General features: G+C 63.7%; 1 protein-coding gene across 4 annotated transcripts; it reads right to left on the bottom strand.

The window, feature by feature from the left end:
• Window positions 1–1,179: 1,179 nt before the first annotated feature.
• Window positions 1,180–20,111, bottom strand: LIPE (lipase E, hormone sensitive type). 4 transcript variants are annotated; one of them, XM_054011274.1, is made up of 11 exons: window positions 20,018–20,063; window positions 18,090–19,294; window positions 7,518–8,040; window positions 7,038–7,128; window positions 6,412–6,557; window positions 5,832–6,017; window positions 5,011–5,305; window positions 4,514–4,741; window positions 3,787–3,951; window positions 2,597–2,961; window positions 1,180–2,200 (listed from the first exon to the last, which is right to left on the bottom strand). In XM_054011274.1, exons 3-11 carry the CDS (start codon window positions 8,028–8,030, stop codon window positions 1,778–1,780), a joined length of 2,412 nt encoding a protein of 803 aa, XP_053867249.1. In that variant the 5' UTR covers window positions 8,031–8,040; window positions 18,090–19,294; window positions 20,018–20,063; the 3' UTR covers window positions 1,180–1,777. The 4 variants fall into 4 exon arrangements, with proteins under 4 accessions (XP_053867249.1, XP_053867250.1, XP_053867248.1 ...); XM_054011275.1 differs by lacking the exon at window positions 18,090–19,294 and having other exon boundaries at window positions 20,018–20,111; XM_054011273.1 differs by lacking the exon at window positions 20,018–20,063 and having other exon boundaries at window positions 18,090–19,994.
• Window positions 20,112–21,045: the final 934 nt, after the last annotated feature.

Raw genomic sequence — 21,045 nt, forward strand, 5'->3', positions numbered from 1 at the left:
TCCCTCCGCCCAGCCCCCGCCGGGCAGGAGCTGCGCGCGCGGGATCCCTGCGAGGGGAGGAGAAATAGTCCCACCCCATAACCCGCTTCTCCCAGGCTCTGCCCACATCCCATAATAACCCGCCTCACCCCTACCCATCCCCCACACCACAGCCCCCCAGAGCCCCCCATCCCCCGGTACATGCCCCCATTACCCCCTGTAACAACCCCCCACTTCTCCCCCATTCACACCCCAACCCTGCCAGAGCCCCCCCATAGCCCCCCCATACCCTCACAGGCAACCCCACAACTCCCCAGTAGAAAACCCCACTACTCCCCACACCACATGCCCCAACATCCACTTGAACCCCCACAATCCCCATTTAACCCTATAGCCCCCCCCAATGTTCCCTGCCCCACTGGGAAGGGGGGGGCTGCCCCCACAGGGGCCCAGCCCCTGTAGGGGGAGGGGGTGGCTCAGAGGGGCAGGGTATGGGGCCCAAGGCCCGGCCCCTGTACGGAGAAGGGGTGGCTCAGAGGGGCAGGGTATGGGGCCTGGACCCTGTAGGGGGAGGGGGTGGCTCAGAGGGGCAGGGTATGGGGCCCGAGGCCCGGCCCCTGTAAGGGGAGGGGGTGGCTCAGAGGGGCAGGGTATGGGGCCCAAGGCCCGGCCCCTGTACAGAGAAGGGGTGGCTCAGAGGGGCAGGGTATGGGGCCTGGACCCTGTAGGGGGAGGGGGTGGCTCAGAGGGGCAGGGTATGGGGCCCGAGGCCCGGCCCCTGTAAGGGGAGGGGGTGGCTCAGAGGGGCAGGGTATGGGGCCCAAGGCCCGGCCCCTGTACGGAGAGGGGGTGGCTCAGAGGGGTAGAGAATGGGGCCTGGCCCCTGTAAGGGGAGGGGGTGGCTCAGAGGGGCAGGGTATGGGGCCCGAGGCCCGGCCCCTGTAAGGGGAGGGGGTGGCTCAGAGGGGCAGGGTATGGGGCCCAAGGCCCGGCCCCTGTACGGAGAGGGGGTGGCTCAGAGGGGTAGAGAATGGGGCCTGGCCCCTGTAGGGGGGGGGTGGCTCAGAGGGACAGGGTATGGGGCCTAGACCCTGTAGGGAGAGGGGGTAGCTCAGAGGGGCAGGGAATGGGGCCTGGGGCCTGGGCCCTCTAGGGCGCTGGCCCTGCTATGAGCTGGCAGGACAGATGCTACAATTTGCTCAATGTCAAACTCTTTTATTTACAAAACTGAAGGTTGTGGATGGGGGTCCCCAGCGCCCCCCAGAAGGGAGCGCACCCCCAACCCTTCATTTGGTTCACAGCAGCAGCAGGCGGGGGTGAGTCGTTGGGGGGGGCAGATGGGCTGGAGTGCCCCCCCAGTGCACATAGGGAAAGGAGGGGGGCAGAGAGCTCCCACCCTACCCCCACCCCCGGTGTATGGAAGGGCAGCCCAGCTCCTCTGCCCCACCCCTGGAGTCAGCATGGGGGGGGGGGGGCTGGGGCTGCACCCTCAGCTCAGGCCTGGCACGTGGGGCGTTCCTTGGAGCGCAGGGGGTCCCATCCAGAGCAGCGCTGGAGTGTGGGAGCCCAGGAAGGGCTGGGGGAGGGGGACAGGAGACACCCCCTTCTCCTCAGGCCACAGGATACAGACAGCAGCAAACGCCCTCCAGCATAAACCACTACAAACCGGTCCCCGGGGGTGGGGGCTGGGGGGGACATCCAGGCTCTCGGGGGGGACCCCCCTTTTCCCCCTAACCGGGAGCCACAGAGAGAAAAGCACCAAGGGGCTCCCAGGAAATCCCGGACCACGGCCGGGGGCTCAGGCCCCCACCTCCCTGCCTGCCGGGCCGCCCTGGGGCCCCGGCTCTCGCCTCTGGGGGGTTTCCCCTGGGGCCCGACCCCCCGGGCCGGGCGTGGTCTCCAAGGCAGCTGTGGTGGGACTCTTGAGGGTGGGCGTGGCTAGGCCCGTGGCAGCCCCCGAGTGCGGCGTCCGCTCCAGCTTGCGGTGCTTGTGGGGCGAGGGCGGGGCGGTGGGCGGCGTGGGCTCCGGGGGCAGCAGGATCTCACGGATGACGCGGGTGCAGAGCGCGGCCGCCTGGCGGGTCTCACGGCACAGCTGGGACAGGCTCAGGAAGCCGTGCGGCAAGTCCTGCACGATCCGCAGCGTCACCGGCCGGCCCAGCTCCCGCAGCCGCCGGGCGAACATCACCGAGTCGTCCAGCATGGGGTCCAGGGCGCAGGCCTGCCGGGGGGGAGGAGGGGGGGGAAGTGGGGGACAAATGTCAATGGGGGCTATGACACTTCCCAGGCCCCTCCCTGTGGGGCTCTCACTGCTATACGGACCAGTGCCCCCTCCCTGTGGGGCTCTCACTGCTATATGGACCAGCCGACCCCCCCGTGGGGCTCTCACTGCTATATGGACCAGCCGACCCCCCCGTGGGGCTCTCACTGCTATATGGACCAGAGCTCCCCCCCGTGGGGTTCTCACTCCTATATGGACCAGTGCCCCCTCCCTGTGGGGCTCTCACTGCTATACGGACCAGTGCCCCCTCCCTGTGGGGCTCTCACTGCTATATTGACCAGCCGACCCCCCAGGCTCCCCTGCACAATCTGGCTGGCCGCCCGCCCAGGCTCTCACCACGATATGGACTGGCGGCAGTCCTCGCAGCATGCTGTCCGGGGCCAGCAGGGGCGACATGAAGGGGTTCTTGACCACGGGCGATGCCTCCAGGGTGATGCTGGCGGAGGGCTGGTCCGAGCGCAGCGGCTCAAAGCCGTCGGGATACTGCAGCCCCTCGTCCCCGGGGGCCTCTTCCTCCAGCTGCCCCCCACTCAGGAAGAAGCTGGGGGGGCTGCCCTGGGGAGGGGGGGCAGGTGCAGGGGCCAGGGGGGCTGACACCCCGCATGATAGATCCTGGCAGGTCTGGCTCTTGCGGGAGCCCCTGGATTTGACAGCTGAGTCGTCGTCCAGCGCTGCCTCCGAGACGCTCGTCCGCATGGCCTCTGTGAGCCAGGGGAGACGTGAGAGCCTGGGGACCCCCCATCGCCCTCCCCTCTCCCCTGCTGGGCCTCCCGCCCCCCCATCGCCCTCCCCTCTCCCCTATCGGGCCTCCCCCCCCCCAATCGCCCTCCCCTCTCCCCTGCCAGGAGCCCCCCCCATCGCCCTCCCCTCTCCCCTACTGGGACTCCCCCCCCCCCCCCCCCCCGCCCTCACCTCTCCCCTGCCGGGTCCTTGCCCCCTCCCTTCCAACTGGTGCAGTGTCTGTGCCATGCTGGATTCTGTTCTGTGTGCGCCTGGGTCACCCCACACCTACGTGCCACGCAGCCCGGCCCCCCTGCCCTCTGCCAGCCCAGCCCCCCTGCCCCCGGCCCCCCCGCCAGCCCGGCCACCCTGCCCCACACCTACGTGCCACACAGCCCTGCCCCCGGCCCCCCCGTCAGCCCAGTCAGCCCCGCCCCCGGCCAGCCCTGCCCCCGGCCCCCCTGCCCTCTGCCAGCCCAGCCCCCCTGCCAGGCCCTCCTGCCCCCCGCCACAGGCCGCCCTGCCCCACACCTATGTGCCATGCGGTGCCAGGCTCTCCCTGGCTGCCCCCGATGCTGAGGGGCAGCACTGTGGAAGCTCCCCCGACCCCTGGGAGGCCCGTGTGGTTACGGGCTGGCGGGGCAGTGCTACCAGCAGATGGGTTAGTGAGGGTGGGGATCCTGGCTGCCAAGAGACACGCCGGGGCAGCAGCAGGAGCGGGGGCGGGGGGGAGGCTGGCACCAGACATGCCCTGTGTGAGAGGGGGCGGGGAGAGAGCAGGGGTGGGGGCCCCACCCAGCTCTTACCTGCGCCAGCCCCGTTGCTGCGCCCCGGGCTGTCCAGCAGCGCCCCCAGCCAGGCCGAGGCGCTCTGCCGCAGCTCCTGCAACAGCAGCGCCGTGTCCCGCCGCACCATGTTCACCGGGCCCAGCTTCTCCAGCCCGGGGGGCTCCCCCTCCGCCGGTTCCGTGCCTGGGGGGCAGGGACAGAGAGCACCGGGGTTCCCCTGCACCCCACCAGCCCCCCCTCCCTGCTTGCCCTCCGCCGGCTCTGTGCCTGGGGGGCAGGGACAGAGAGCACCGGGGTTCCCCTGCACCCCACCAACCCCCCCTCCCTGCTCGCCCTCCACTGGCTCCATGCCTGGGGGGCAGGGACAGAGAGCACCGGGGTCCCCCTGCACCCAGATCCCCCTGCACCCCACCAGCTCCCCCTCTCCGCTCGCCCTCTGCCGGCTCCGTGCCTGGGGGGCAGCGACAGAGAGCACCGGGGTTCCCCTGCACCCCACCAGCCCCCCCTCCGCCGGTTCCGTGCCTGGGGGGCAGGGACAGAGAGCAACGGGGTCCCCCTGCATCTCACCCCCCGCCCCCGCTCACCCTCCACTGGCTGTGTCGGGGGGGGGCAGGGGGAGAGAGCACCAGGGTCCCTGCTCTTCGCCCCCACACCCATCAGCTCCCTGCTTTTGCCCACCCGTCTCCCCATCTTTGCCCCCTGCCCCCTCTCCCATCCTGCCCCTCTCCATAGGACCCCCCCGTACCGGCGTAGGCGCTGAGGCACTTGCAGAGTACGCTGAGGGGCAGCAGGGGGTCGAGCAGGGTAAGCAGGCGGGAGGGCGAGGCCGCGGCCCGCACCAGGGTGACGGGATAGGCCGCCATGATGCCATCGGGCAGCTGGATGCCGAAGGCGGCCGCCCGCATGGTCACGGTGAGGCAGAGGTTCCCGCCGGCGCTGTCCCCAGCCAGGCAGACCCGCTGCGCTGTGGAGCCTGCGGGGAGACGAGGTGAGTGCGGGGGGGTCAGCAGGGAACCCGGGGGAGGCCACCAGGGGTGGGGGCTCTGTTCATGCCCCACACTCTCCAGCCCCTGCCCGTCCCACCCAGCGAACAGTGTGAGGGTGCTGCCCCCCCACGTGCCCATCACACCCAACAAGGGTGCTGGGGTCCCCCCGTCCCATCCCGTCTCACCCAGCAGGGGGAGCGGGAGTCCCCCCATCCCAGCCCCCCCCCCCAGGGGGTGCTGGGGTTCCCGGGCTCACCCAGCAGGCGGCAGTGACGCAGGGCCCAGCAGTAGGCGTAGAAACACTCCTCCAGGGCGCGGGGGAAGGGGGCCTCGGGCGCCAGGGCGTAGTCGACGGAGAGCACAGGGGCGCCGAGCTCCTGCGCCCAGCCCCGCAGGTACGGCTCGTGCGACTTTGACGTCTGCGCCACGAACCCGCCGCCGTGGAAGTGAACCAGCAGCAGGGGCGAGGGGGGCGCAGGCGCTGCCTTGCGCCACAGCTCCAGCCCCAGTGGGCCTTCGGCCGGGGCCAGTGCGGAGAGTGCCTCGCTGTCCTGGGGAGAGCAGGAGGGACGGTGTGAGGGACCCCCCGACTGTCCCCCCCGCCCCAGCACACCCTGCCAGGGACCGCCCGACTGTCTGTCCCCCCGCCGCACACCCTGCCCAGAACCCCCCCGACTGTCCCCCCCCAGCACACCCTGCCCGGGACCCCCCAACTGTCCCCCCCACACACACACCCTGCCAGGGGACCCCCGCTGCCTGTACCCCCTACCCCCTGCACACCCTGCCAGGGACCCCCTGCCATCCCCCAATGTGTGCCCCACCCAGGACACCCCTAGCGATCCCCAGCAGGGGTGCTGGGGTCCCCCTGTCCCATCCCGTCTCACCCAGCAGGGGGTGCTGGGGTCCCCTGCCCATCTCCCCCATGCACGCCCTGCCTGGAACCCACCACCTCACCCAGTCCCCGTAGCCCTCCCCGGAACTCCCCCAGGACCCAACTCCCCAGTCCTGCCGGGACACAACCTGGTTCTGCTCACTCCCCTCCCAGAGCTCCCAGCCCTCCGCCCAGCAGCCCCTCACCTGCCCCTCACGCAGCTCATGGGAGATGAGGCGCATGTGGACAGGCCCAGGGCCAGTGTGCGCCACCGGGGGGCTGATGGTGATGCTCAATGAGGGGTCGGCAGCCAGCGGCAGCTCGAAGGGCTCGGGGGGCACCGTCAGCGCCCGGATCACCCGCACTGGTGTGGACGCCATGCTGGCCACGGACTGCGGGGGAGGGGGAGGGTGAGAGGAGCCTCCAGGCAGGTTCTACCCTGCACTTCCACCCCGACCCCTGCCCCACAGCGCCTTGCACCGCTCCAACCCCTCCTGCCCCACAGCGCCCTGCGCCAGGCACTGCTCCCACCCCCCTGCCCCACAGCGCCCTGCTCCTATCCCGACCCGAGCCCCACAGTGGCCTGCTCCAGGCCCCGCTCCCAGCCCCCACTCCAGCCCCCCTGTGCCAGGCACCACTCCAAACCCCTGCCCCCACCCCACAGTGCCCTGCGCCGGGTCCCGCTCCTACCCCAGCCCCAGCCCCACAGTGCCCTATGCCGGGTCCCGCTCCTACCCCAGCCCCAGCCCCACAGCGCCCTATGCCGGGGACAGCCCCCGCACTCACAGCCAGCAGCTCGGTCTCTGTCAGGTTCCAGAAGCTCTTCCAGAAATGCACGTCGAGGTTCTGCGTGATCCTCTCGAACTCGGCTCCCCGCAGCTCTGGGTCGATGGCGAACTTCCCCGACGTGAACAGCGAGCCAGCCGCCATGCCTGGGGAGACGGGAGATCGGGGGTGGGGTGCTGCCCCCCGGTCCTGCCCTCCCGCCCTGTGGGGCTCCCACAGCCCCCCCCTGCCTCCCCCGGCAGTGCTCCCTCACGCTGCCCCCCGGCCCTGTGGGGCTCCCCTGGCCCCCGCCTGCCCCCCCCCCGGCAGTGCTCCCTCACGCCCACAAGCTTCTTCCACAGCGAGGCTCCATAGGCAGCCAGGCATGGGGCCCAGCCCCCAATGGGCAGGGCAGGGGCAAAGCAGTGCATTGTGGGTAGCAGCCAGGCCGGACGGGTTCCCTGGGCCGCAGGCTGGGCTGAGTGGGCCCAGAAGGGAATTGTGGGTTCAGCCAGCCCGTGGCTGCAGTGCATCATGGGAGCACACCCCCGGGGGCTGCAGTGCATCATGGGAGCAGAATCCCACCCCGGGGGCTGCAGTGCATCATGGGAGCAGAAGCCCCACCACCCGCCAGGCACCCCACTCACTGAGGCCGGAGTCGTGGCGTCTGTAGTTCTCTCCGAAGGAGACCAGGCTGATGGCGATGGTCTGGAGGAAGGGCCTGATGGAGGGGGCAAACTGCAGGGCAAAGGGCAAAGGTCACCGTTCTGCACCCCCAGACCAGGTCGGAGGCTCTGAGGAACACCCCTGCCCGGGTGCTGTGCAGGGAGCACCCTGGGGGCATGATACTGGCTCACCCTCCCCATGGGTGTTCAGTGGGGGGGGGGGGGCAGAGTGACGGGCGTGGCCGGGGCGTGGGGGGGTGTGAGCAATTGCGGGGCCCTGGAGGGGGGCCCTGCACCAGGCCAGCAGGGCCCAGAGCGAGGGGCACAGCAGAATCCCTGAGCATGTCTGGCTGCCAGGGACTCAGATGCGTTTCCTTCTGCCCCGGGTCGCCCCTCCCCGACTCGCTGCTCCCCCTAAATCCCCCTCCGCACGGCCCCCTCCATTCCCGCCCCGGCCCCCACCTGGAAGCCCAGGCAGCGCCCGTAGAAGCAGCCCTTGTGCAGGGTGCCGTACTCCCGCAGCACCAACTCGGTCAGGCCGCGCTCCTCGTGGTGGAAGAGGCAGCCGGGGCGGTTGTGGGTCAGCAGGCGCTGCGCCAGGTACAGCAGGGCCCGCAGCTGGCTCAGGGCGGCGCAATAGGCCTCCAGCTCGGCCGCGTTGTGGCCCGTGCGGAAGAAGATGCTGCGGCGGTTGGCGGCCACGTAGCGGCTCTTGTGCAGGACGTGGGCCAGGCAGCAGCGCGTCGTCTGCGCCAGGCTGCGGTACCCGTTGGCCGGCGTGGCCTCGTCCAGGTCGAAGACGTGGTAGACGCTGGCAAAGTGGCGCAGAATCGGCTCCAGGCGGCGGGCGTGCTCCCCGATGGCCGTGAAGGCCGCCACGAACCGGCGCCCCGTCTCCGAAGCGCTCTGCCGGAAGAAGGCCACGTTGTCCTCAGCCACCACGTGCAGGGCCTGGAACAGGGGCCGGGAGTCCATGGCGCGGGGCCTGCGGGGAGATGGGGTTAGCTGGGTGACTTGGGAGGGGGGCTTGCAATGGGAGAGACGGGGGGTATGGTGGAGTAAGTACCCCCCACACTCACCCCTCCCAGTGCCCCAGCTGGGCCCCCCATACCTAAAACCCCCAGCCAGCCCCCAGTATTCAGCCCCAGTTAGGGCCCCCCATATCACCCCAGGTATTTATCCCACACATCCTAGCCAGGACCCCTTGTACTTACTCCCTGAGAACCCCGTCAAAGCTCCCCCAGTCACCCCCAGCACCGCAGCTGGGACCCGCTTTGCACTCATCCCTCAGCATCCCCTGAGAGCAACCCCGCCCTGTGCTCATCCCCCCAGCCGGGACCCCGGCCCCCCCTCACCCTCAGCCGGTGCCTGCTCCCCTGGCCGTGGCCCTGCGGCTCTTTATAGCCCAGCTGGGAGCCGGCTCCACCCCCGGGGAGGGGTTGAGCCCATGGAAGGGAGGGGGTGAGAGGCACTGACAGGGAGTGGGGAGAGTGGTTAGAGCAGGGGGGGCGGGAGCAAGGACTCCTGGGTTCTCTCCCCAGCTCTGGGAGGGGAGTGGGGGCTAGTGGTTAGAGCAGGGGAGCTGCTCCCATCCGCTTCCCACCCAGGGCAGGCTCACAGCCAGGCCCCCATCTCACCCCACACCCCAGGGCCCTTTCACCCAGACCCGGCGTCCCCACAGCTGGGAGCCTCCATTTGCGCCGCTCCCCAGAACCCCCCCCTCCAGCAGGGGCTGCGGCTCCTGCCAAACAGGGCCTCACCCATGGGTCCCTGGGGCCCGGCTCGGAGCAAACAACAGCCAGGGGTACTGCAGGGCACTGACCTCCAGAGAGAGCCCCACAGCCAGGCCAGCCAGCCCCGGATCAGCCCCCTGGGCCCGTGGGTCAGCCCCCCGGGCCCGTCCTGCCCAGACACGGGGTGTGTTATCCTGCGGGGGAGGGGGGCCCCTCTGATGCCAGAGCTGATGGGGTTAATGAGATGGGGGGCTGGCTCTGCTTGGCAGCTGCGAAAGCTCTGGGGACGGGGCAGGAATGTGCACAAACAGCTGGACTGGGGCAGGGGGGACTGGGGCAGGGGGTGCTGGGGGGGGCGCGGGGTCCGGAAGGCCTGGGGAGCGCAGGGGCAGAGGACGCTGGGTGGCTGGACAGGGGGTACTAAGGGGCTGGGGTCTCTCTCTCTAGTGTCTATCCCCCCAGGAAGGGGGTGTCAGAGGGGGAGGGGTTCCTATCCTAGGGGGTTCCAGTAATTGGCACCTGCCCACAAGCAGACATAAGCTGCTACACCCCCCACCCCCAAAACACACACTACCTTGGTCAGCCCCACAGCCTGCCCCCTCACACACACTACCTTGGCCAGCCCCCGCCCCAGAGCTGAGATACCCACAGGCCTGGACCAGAAGCTCACATCCCCATCGCTGGCTGGCCTCCCATCCCCCCATTCACTGCCCCCCCAGGGGACAACTGCCCCCCGCAGCTCCCCAGGCACTGCCCCCCCCAAGGGAAGGCTCCCCCCCCCCGGTGTGCTGTTGACGGCTGCTGTGCCCCCCAAGGCTGTCAGCAGGGGGGCGGGGGGGCACCGTGAGCGGCTGCTGGCCTTGTGACTCCCAGGGACAGAGGCCCGCGCAGGGAGCTGGGAGCTGTCGGTACCAGGGCGGGATGGTGCACACAGCGCTCATTGTACCACCTGCCCGCTCGAGGGGCAGCCCCCGCCCCACAGCTCCGTGGGGGAGGGGACCTTGGGTGAGTCCTGCCCAGGGCCGGGAGTCCCAGTCCTGCCCCCCCAGGATCCCAGACTTGGGGGGCAGAAAAACGTCACACGGACAGGTGCGTCTATGCCCAGCGTGCCTGTCTGCGGCCACAGAGCATAGATCATGGGGCAACAAAGGGACCTGGCGCCCCAAGGGAGGCAGGAAGGGGTCACCCCCCCCAGTGCACCGACCAGGGAGAGCTAGTAACCCCTCCCCCCACCATAATAAAGAAAGGCCCATGCTCCACACCTCCCCCCAAGCTTACCCACTGTGGCGTGCCCCACTCCCCCCATGGCAGCACCCGGCGTGCCACGCCCCATGCCCCTTTTGCCCCCCCACATTCCCCAGCATGATACGCTCCCTTCCCCAGCACCACAACACTTCGAGGTCAGAGACACCCAGCAGAGCCAGCTATATCCACCCATGCAGCACCAGAACACCTCCAGGGTCAGAGACACCCGGCTGTACTCACCCACACAGCACCACAACACCTCGAGGGTCACGAGACACCCGGCTGTACCCACCCACACAGCACCACAACACCTCGAGGGTCACGAGACACCCGGCTGTACCCACCCACACAGCACCACAACACCTCGAGGGTCACGAGACACCCGGCTGTACCCACCCACACAGCACCACAACACCTCGAGGGTCACGAGACACCCGGCTGTACCCACCCACACAGCACTACAACACCTCGAGGGTCACGAGACACCTGTCAGACGTGGCTGTACACCCCATGCAGCCCCAGAAGGAAGAATTTTAGGCCCGATAAAAGAAACCCAACAGAGGCGTCGATGAGGATTTAAGAAGCTACATGGGAACGTCAGGCTCCGAACGCTCTGCCACGGGCCCCTTCGGACCGAGGCCGTCGTGTTGCCGGAGCAGCTGGAATTGGAGGGACACGGCAGATAGCTCAGTCCAGGCGGACTGAGTGGACAGAAGCGCCATCGGGCGGGAATATATCGGACGCGTCTTGCACGGCGCACCGGGCTGGTCTTTTCACGAAAGAGAACGCTCAGGCCACAGAGCTAAGTAACCGGCAGCCAAGGCACCATCGCTTAGACAAGCCGCTCCAGTAACCATGCGCCCCGTGCCTGCACACACAACTCTCCTACCCACCTTCTTGCGGGGGCGCAGGGCATAATCCGGCACCGGGACAGGCGCCGCGTGCCGCTCCCGGCACCGGGCGATCTCATTCACTTCTCTCTGGCCGGCGTCGGAGCAAGCGAACGAGTCGAACGACTCGACGTCAGCGTGACGAGCTGCCAGAGGACAGAGCCCTGCGAGAGTGGGATGGGACTAGCCAATGGCTCCCGCTGCCAGCTGAGCGCGCTGACGGACCGGGTGGGCCCGGCTGGCCAGAGGAGCCCAGCGAAGAGGGGCCTGTGGAAGTCACTCGCTGACTGAAGAGAAGCCACCGGCAGTAAAAGTGAGTCTTACACAAACGCTGTTGCCCAACGTGTCTTACACCAGCGGGGATGGCACAAGACGACTTGTGCAGAGAGACAATGTTGCAAGAAGCCGCGAAGACGACACCTCGTTTCCTGCTGGCTGATGACGAAGGACCTGGGTCGCTTGGACTGGCCCATGCCAGCGTAGACACAGTGTGGAATGCCCCATGCCGCGTGGCAGGCAATGGAGAGGGGGGGTAGGGTCTGCTGCTGTCTGAACTTACAAGACAGTATGATGACATGCTCTCAGCCCCCCAAAAACCCACTCTCTCCCCCCCCCGTCACACTTCACCCCACCCACTTGCATGCTGGGATAGCTGCCCATAATGCACCGCTCCTAATGCCACTGCAAGTGCTGCAAATGTGGCCATGCCAGTGCGCTGTCAGCGGTCAGTGTGGACAGACTGCAGCACTTTCCCTACTGCGCTCTCCGAAGGCGGGTTTAACTCTCAGCGCTCTACAGCTGCAAGTGTAGCCATGCCCTTAAGAACACCGACATCCAGACAAATGGAGGTACAGAGGCGAAAGGTGACACAGTCTGTGAATATTGTACCAAAACTAGCAGGCTCCCAAAGATGAGGATGGAGCCACTGCAAATCATGCAAGATGGACTACCCAGAAGGAAAGGCAAAGAGAATTTAAAAACGTGCACACGAATTTCACCGAGTACCCGGCTTTAGTGAGATCTCTCTCATACACGAGCTAGAAGATGCAATAGAGAAGCTCAAACCAAGAATCCCGTGGGCTGGACCTCCCCTACGGTTCTATGGTGAAGCACTTTGCTCAAGAAATTCCCAGCTACAGTACGGGAACAAATCTACGTGGACACACCCCCAGAACCCCGACCAGGGGTATTCTATCTGCTACCCAAGATCCATAAACCCGGAAACCCTGGACGCCCCATCATCTCAGGCAAACCTGCCTCTGGAGATTTCCATTACTTGCATCTGAAGAAGTGAGGTTCTTACCCACAAAAGCTTATGCTCCCAATACTTCTGTTAGTCTTAAAGGTGCCACAGGACCCTCTGTTGCTTTTTACAGATTCAGACTAACACGGCTCCCCCTCTGATATATCTCAGGCATTGGCACTCTTACAGCAGGATTATCTGGCTGTTTGGCCTCTCTCCTCAGACCCTACGCTACCAGCACTCCCAGCTATCTTCGAGACACCACCGACTTCCTGAGGAAACTACAATGCATTGATGTTCTTCCTGGAAACACCATCCTGGCCACCATGGATGTAGAAGCACTTTATACCAATATTCCACATGAGGATGGACTACAAGCTGTCAGGAACAGTATCCCTGATGAGGCCACAGCAAGCCTGGTGGCTGAGCTTTGTGACTTTGTCCTCACCCACAACCACTTCAGATTTGGGGACAACTTATACCTTCAAGTCAGCGGCACTGCTATGGGTACCCGCATGGCCCCACAGTATGCCAACATTTTTATGGCTGACTTAGAACAACGCTTCCTCAGCTCTCGTCCCCTAGTGCCCCTCCTCTACTTGCGCTACATTGATGACATCTTCATCATATGGACCCACGGAAAGGAGGCCCTTGAAGAATTCCACCTGGACTTCAACAATTTCCACCCCACCATCAACCTCAGCCTGGACCAGTCCACACAAGAGATCCACTTCCTGGACACTACAGTGCAAATAAGTGATGGTCACATAAACACCATCCTATACCGGAAACCTACTGACCGCTATACGTACCTACATGCCTCCAGCTTCCATCCAGGACACACCACACGATCAATTGTCTACAGCCAAGCTCTAAGATACAACCCAATTTGCTCCAACTCCTCAGACAAACACCTACAAGATCTTTATCAAGCATTCGTAAAACTACAATACCCACCTGGGGAAGTGAGGAAACAGATTGACAGAGCAAGACGGGTACCCAGAAATCACCTACTACAGGACAGGCCAACAAGGACAATAACAGAACACCACTGGCCATCACAAACAACCCCCAGCTAAAACCTCTCCAGCGCATTATCCATGATCTACAACCTATCCTGGAAAATGATCCCTCACTCTCACAGACCTAGGGAGGCAGGCCAGTCCTCGCTTACAGACAACCCCCCAACCTGAAGCAAATACTCACCAGCAACTACACACCACACCACAGAAACACCAACCCAGGAACCAATCCCGGTAGCAAACCTAGTTGCCTACTCTGTCCCCATATCTACTCTGGCGACACCATCAGAGGACCCAACCACATCAGGGAGATAATCCTGCTGTAAGAGTGCCAATGCCTGATGGTTTATGTGACCATCAAGGGCTCGTTCACTTGCACATCCACTAATGTTATATATGCCATCATGTGCCAGCAATGCCCCTCTGCCATGTACATTGGCCAAACCGGACAGTCCCTCCGCAAAAGAATAAATGGACACAAATCAGACATCAGGAATGGTAACATACATAAGCCAGTAAGTGAACACTTCAATCTCCCTGGTCATTCTATTACAGATTTAAAAGTCACTATCATTGAACAAAAAAACTTCAAAAACAGACTTCAAAGAGACACAGCAGAACTAAAATTAATTTGCAAATTCAACACCATTAATCTGGGCTTGAATAGGGACTGGGAGTGGCTGGCTCATTACAGAAACAGCTTTTCCTCTCCTGGAATTGACACCTCCTCATCTATTATTGGGAGTGGACTACTGTGACGAACTGGGACTGTTCTTGCTGGGGTGTGGAAATGCTGAGAGGGGAGTGTGACTAGGATGGTCTGCATCGGAGGATGGGAGTCGGCCCGAGGGAACATACCTGAGCTTGTAACATGAGAACCCAGGAGAGGGTTGGAGGTCAGGTGACTCCGGGGCCCGGGAAACTGAACAAAGGCTGTGGGAGGGGTCGCTGAAAGCAGAGTGCTGGAAGCAGGCTGGATAGATGGCTGGGAGGAGAGATGGCTCTGACCCCCCAAGGGGGGTGGGCTGGCATGCCCTGGAACCCCAAGCTGGACCTAACTGAGGGGGGCCCTGTTGTCTGTGCCTGCAAGACCTGTCTTGGACTGTATTCCTGTCATCCAAATAAACCTTCTGCTTTACTGGCTGGCTAAGAGTCATGGTAAATCGCAGGAAGCCGGGGGTGCAGGGCCCTGAGTCCCCCAATACTCCGTAACAACTGGTGGCAGCGGTGGGATCTACTGCACCCCGTGGACGGCGCTTCCTGCAGTAAGTGACTGGGGAGCAGTAAAACGAAGGGGAATTGACGGGGACCAGGCGTGCTGAAAAGTGGGAGAGAGACGGTTATTACCCCTGGAAGTGTGTGACCAGCGAGAAGAACTTTTGCAGTAACAGGGTCCCCCGGGGGGATCGCAGCGAGTGGTCCCAGGGGCGGAGGAGTCTGCAGCTCGACCCTGGCAGAGAGGCGGTGACCTCAAGAAGGGCTGGCACACTAGGGGTCCCCCTGGGAACTGTGAGCACACAGGCCGGTGAGTGGCCAGCAGAAAGATGTATGCCAAGCGGCTTAAGAGCGACCTGGTGGAGCTGTGCAAGCAGAGGCGGCTGCGCATTGGGAGGCTCACCAAAGAACAGCTCATTGCCCAGCTGGAGGTGGAAGATCGCGCGAATGAACTAATCCCTGTGTCTCAGGGAAGCAGCCTGGCAAATGCAGCGCAGGCACCAGTGTCTGTCCCAGCTGGGAGTGGTCAGCCGGCTGCTGAGGGCTTCCCGAAACCCCTCCTTCCTATGCCTAGGGGAAGGGTGGGGAGGAGCCCAGCAAATACCGAAGGCGCCGTGACCCCCCTGGCCAGCAGGGGATCCCCCCGGCGAAGCCCGCCGGCCAACAGAGGATCCTCCCGGCGACGTTCGGCATCCGTGGAGCGGAATTGGCTAAAATGGAAGAAAGAGCTAAAACTGAGAGAGCTGGAGGATCGTAAACAACAAAGACAGCATGAACGGGAGGAGAAAGAGAGACAGAGACAGCATGAACGGGAGGAGAATGAGAGACAGAAACAGCATGAAGAGAAACAAAGACAGGAAAATAAGAGACAGCGTCAGCATAACCTAAAACTGGCAAAATTGAAGGGCAGCGAACCCCCGGCTGCGGTGAGTGAGGGGGGACCCAGAACTGCACGGAGCTTTGATAAGTGCATCATGGCCTCATACAAGGAGGGGGAGGACATGAATAACTTCCTGGAGGCCTTTGAGACGGCCTGCAAGCTGCACCGGGTTGATCCCGCGGACAGACTCCGGGTCCTTACCCCCTTACTGGACCCCAAAGCCGTGGCATTGTACCGCCAACTGGAAGAGGCAGAAAAAGGGGACTACAAACTATTCAAAAAGGCCCTGCTACGTAAGTTTGGGCTGACTCCTGAAATGTACCGGGAAAGGTTCCGGAGTCAAGATAAAACCCCTGAGATCTCATATCTGCAACTAGCCGTCCGCATGGAAAAATACGCCAGCAAGTGGGCTGGTGGGGCCCAGACAAAGGAGAACCTAATTAAACTGCTGGTACTGGAGCAACTGTATGAGCGGTGCCCATCCAACCTAAGGCTGTGGTTGGTGGACAGAAAGCCAGAGAACCTGCAACACGCCGGGCAGCTGGCTGATAAGTTTGTAAAGAGCCGGTCAGGGGGTGGCAGGGAGGAGCCCCAAAGAAACAGGCCCGCCGCGATGCAGAGAGAGAGTCACCCTGGGACCTCCCAAAGGGGGAATATGGGAAATCCCCTCCCACGGGGAATGACCAGCGTCAGGGACAACCGACCGGCTCGAGGGAACCCACAGGACATGAGCTGCTATTACTGCGGCCAAAGAGGCCACGTTCGGGCCCAGTGCCCCAAGCTCAAGGACAGACTGAGCAGACCGAACCCGCATAGGGTTAACTTGGTAGAGGCCCAGACGGACGAGGGGCAGGCTTCTCACGCAAGAGGGGCTGGCAGCTTATCAACTGCTCAAGAGAGAAAAGGGCCCCAGGCCAGCTCCTCTAGGGGGCTGGATGCCCCAGACTCAGGGTTTTTGGTTTATACGGTGGGCGCGGGGCTGTCCCTCCGGAAAGAGTACCTTGTTCCCCTGGAGGTGGATGGGAGGAAGGTCAATGGATACTGGGATACGGGCGCAGAGGTGACGCTGGCCCGGCCCGAGGTGGTGGCCCCAGATCAGGTGGTGCCCAACTCCTACCTGACCCTGACGGGGGTGGGCGGAACACCAGTCAAAGTGCCCGTGGCAAGGGTACACCTGAAGTGGGGGGCCAAGGAGGGCCCCAAGGATGTGGGGGTACACCCGTATTTGCCCACTGAGGTATTGATGGGGGGGGACCTGGAGAACTGGCCAAGCAACCCCCAGAGGGCACTGGTTGTGACCCGCAGTCAGAGCCGGCGAGGGGCACTGCGCCCTGGCCTTGGGGGGGGTGCCTTGCCTGAGGCGCGGGACCCTAACCTGGTGGGGAGGGAACGCCCAGGGACACGGCGCAGGGAGGCTGCAGCTTCAGACCCAGCGGGCAAGAAAGAGCAGGTGGCCATCCCTGTCCCAGCTGCTGAGTTCCAGGACGAGTTGCAGAAAGATCCCTCCTTGCGGAAGATAAGGGACCTGGCCGACCTCAATGCGGTACAGACCATGGGACGAGGTGGCCGGAAAAGGTTCCTGTGGGAGAAGGGGTTCCTGTACCGAGAATGGGCTCCCCCAGGAAAAATGGAGTCAGGGGGGATCAGGAGGCAGCTGGTGGTACCCCAGAAGTATCGCCGCCAGCTGCTGTGCCGGGCCCATGACATTCCCCTCTCAGGGCACCAGGGAACCTGGCGTACCCAGCAGAGGCTGCTACGGAGCTTTTACTGGCCTGGGGTCTTTGTTACTGTCCGACAGTACTGCGGTTCCTGTGACCCCTGTCAGAGGGGGAGAAAGGCCTGGGACAAGGGGAAAACAGCTTTAGGACCCTTGCCCAGCAATAAGGAGCCTTTCCAAAGGGTGGCCAAGGTTAAAAGGGCGGCTCTAAACCAAGAGAGCCCAAAGCACAGACCTCCAGACTGGAGCGCTGGGAGAAGACCACAGCCCAGTTGGAACCCCAGAGGTATGGGGGTGGAAAAAGGGCACAGGCCGCATAAACCTTCCCACATGCGAACTGCGAGTGCCATCAAGCACCCCCAACCTAAGGGGGGGCGTGAAACTGGAGGGGCCTGGTGTTATTCTCACCAAGGAATGGGAGGGATGCGGGGGCATCCATGGGAACGGGGGTAGGTTCGAACTTCCCCAGGTCACTGGCTGAAGTGACCCCGCTCAGTTCGGTCTCGAAGGGGGGAGAGATGTGACGAACTGGGACTGTTCTTGGTGTGGAAATGCTGAGAGGGGAGTGTGACTAGGATGGTCTGCATCGGAGGATGGGAGTCGGCCCGAGGGAACATACCTGAGCTTGTAACATGAGAACCCAGGAGGGGGTTGGAGGTCAGGTGACTCCGGGGCCCGGGAAACTGAACAAAGGCTGTGGGAGGGGTCGCTGAAAGCAGAGTGCTGGAAGCAGGCTGGATAGATGGCTGGGAGGAGAGATGGCTCTGACCCCCCAAGGGGGGTGGGCTGGCATGCCCTGGAACCCCAAGCTGGATCTAACTGAGGGGGGCCCTGTTGTCTGTGCCTGCAAGACCTGTCTTGGACTGTATTCCTGTCATCCAAATAAACCTTCTGCTTTACTGGCTGGCTAAGAGTCATGGTAAATCGCAGGAAGCCGGGGGTGCAGGGCCCTGAGTCATAGAATCATAGAATCATAGAATATCAGAGTTGGAAGGGACCTCAAGAGGTCATCTAGTCCAACCCCCTGCTCAAAGCAGGACCAATTCCCAGCTAAATCATCCCCCAATACTCCGTAACAACTACACCCACCCTGATTGAATTGGCCCTGTCAACACTGGTTCTCCACTTGCGAAGTAACTCCCTGCTCTCCATGTGTCAGTATATAATGCCTGAATCTGTAAATTTCAGTTTATGCATCCGAAGATGTGATGTTTTTACCGACGAAAGCTTATGCCCAAATAAATCTGTTAGTCTTTAAGTTGCCACCAGACTCCTTGTTGTTTTTGTAGATACAGACTAACACGGCTACCCCCTGATACTTGACACTTTGGGAAGAAGGCTAAAGCCGGGTTGTTGGAGTTCATCGACAAATCATGGAGAAAAGGGACGGTCCCTGATCAGTGGAACTCAGCAGTTACTGTTCTTAAGTCTGGCCTGGATCCGTCTTCTCCAAGCTGCTACCAGCCTGTATCCTCAGCCAGTCACCTCGACAGATAACGGGGCACACGGTCCAATCACGGCTTCTGCGGAGGCTTCCAACAGGAGGGAAGATGAAACTCATCCCAAAGGCAGACGGGCCTCGCACTCAGTTCCAGGTTCCCTGGGAGCCTTCTGCCAGCCTCTCATTGACGGATTCCCATCCCAGCCACCCCAATGACCAAGAGGAGTCTGTTTGGATCTCAACGCGGTGTGTGATAGTGTCTCAGTGAAACTCAGCGAGAGGGGAATCTGTGGCACAACGTACCTCGGGATAGGAGATTTCCTGCAGTACAGGACAATAACAGGAAGACTAAAAGGTACTATTTCGAAGGCAAGGCCTCAGCGCAGGAGTTCCTTTGGGCTCAGTGTTAAGTCCTCTTTTCCTGCTGGACTCCTCTGGACTGTCCGGCCGCGTGACATCACCTGTATGCCTCCGTGCAGGCGAGATCATGCTGTGTGTCAGGGTTGGACATAGAGATAGTGGAGAATGAACTGAATGAGGACTTGGTACTGTAACCAGATGAGCAAACAAACAAACTTTAGCTGAATCCAACAAAACCGTAAGAGGTTCAACGACAGTCTGCAACGGACACTGGATGGAGAACGTGTTAGCGTTGAGGGCGAGCCAGGATACCTTGCAATGACCTTGGACACGGAGCGAAGGTTTGGGCCACAAGTCAGAAGATGGCAGCCGAAGCCAAGAAGAGACTAGACCAGGGGTAGGCAGCCTATGGCACGCGTGCTGAAGACGGCACGCGAGCTGATTTTCAGTGGCACTCACACTGCCCGGGTCCTGGCCACCGGTCCGGGGGGCTCTGCGTTTTAATTTAATGTTAAATGAAGCTTCTTCAACATGTTAAAAACCTTTACATACAATAGTTTAGTTCTATATTCTAGACTTATAGAAAGAGACCTTCTAAAAACGTTAAAATGTATGACTGGCACGCGACACCTTAAACCCGAGTGACTGAATGAAGACTCGCACAGCACTTCTGAACGGTGGCCGACCCCTGGACTAAACCGTCTGCGGTGTGTTGCCGACACCAACTGGGCTCACGCGTCAGGACTCTGAGAAGGACCCAGGGCCGGAGAGTTCGCCCAACACGGGAATGTGCCGCTCGGGCTGGTGCCAGTCACCCGCCAGCGGGGAGTTGTGCAGGTGCCCAGCTCGCACACAGCACCCGGGGCTGGTGGCCAGGAGTCCGATGTCCCCTCTCGGGAGCCGCAGGGAGCAGCAGCTAATTCCCTACGGAACTCGCCTCCTTCCCCCCGTTGACCCGGGCGCCAGGGCGGGGGGGGGCGAGAGAGCAGAGCCTGTGGGGGGGGATCGGGGCAGAATCGGGCCCCAGGACCTGTCTCCCCGGAGCCGGGACCGGGACCGGGGCACGTGGCCCCGCCCGGAGCGTCCGTCACACGCGGCTCGCGGGGGGGGGGGACAGACCCCGAGGGACCCGCGCGCGGCGCCCGGACGCCTGGGTCCATTCCCGGCCCCGCCCCCCCCCCGTGCCTCAGTTTACCCGCCGCTGGCCCGCGCCCACCTGTGGCTCCGGCTCCGACCGGCTCCCGCTTCCGCCTGCCCCCGGCCCGGGTCGGGCACGTGACGCGCGCCGGCCAATCCGCGGCCACGCCGGTGGCGCCACGTCTGTTGCCGGGGTAACCGGCTCGAGCCCTCCGCCTCCCACCCCCCCGCGCGCGGCGCCGCCCTCGCGCGGTGACCTCTGACCCCGCCGGAGCCGTGACCCCGACCCCGACCACGGCCGCGACCTTTGACCTTTAACCCCATTGACAAAACCGCCACGTGGCAGTGTCACCTCCTCTGGCCCCACCCCTAGGGCCGCCCCCCCCCGACCCTGTGCTGGGAGTGGGGGGCTCCCCTCCCCCTCTCCCCCAGCCCCCCGGTCGGGACACCCCAGGCCTCTCCCGCCTCCTGCCCTCGGGTGACCCCAGCCGCCATCACTAGGCTCCAGGGTTAACGCCCCCCCCGTGCTGCTGCCCCAGGAGCGGGGGAGGGGTCGGTGTAGGGCCCCGGGGGGAGGGGTCAGGGGGCGATTTTGACCCCGGCCGTGGGGTCAGAGGTCAGGGGTGAAGGAGCCGCACACGGACACCAGACGGGCGCGTCCCCTCGAGCTGGGTTTTTATTGACGGGGCGAAAGGCGACGCCCCCCACTGGCTCCGCTCAGGGCCCCGGGGACGGGGAGCTAGAGGGGCAGCAGCAGCCCCTTGGCCAGGCCCGTCTGCCGGCATCGGCTCGGGATCTCGCGGCACCGCTGCCGTCTGCGCCTGTGGTGCTGGGTCCGTCTGCCCCGGCCCCGGGGGTGACGCCCTGCGGGAGAGACGGGGGGGGGGGCTTAGCAGGGGTGTCTCCTGCCCTTCCCCCAGCTAGACCCCAGACCCCCTCTCAATGCCAGACCCCAATCCCTGCACCCATCCCAATCTCAAACCTCCTCTCTGCCCCCCATTACCAGACCCCAATCCATCCTCTCTTCCCCTCAGTGTCAGATCCCAATCCCTGCATCCCACCTCAATCTCAAACCTCCTCTCTGCCCCCCATTACCAGACCCCAATC

This window comes from Malaclemys terrapin, chromosome 21, assembly GCF_027887155.1.
Source record: "Malaclemys terrapin pileata isolate rMalTer1 chromosome 21, rMalTer1.hap1, whole genome shotgun sequence".
Classification (NCBI taxonomy): Eukaryota; Metazoa; Chordata; order Testudines; family Emydidae; genus Malaclemys; species Malaclemys terrapin.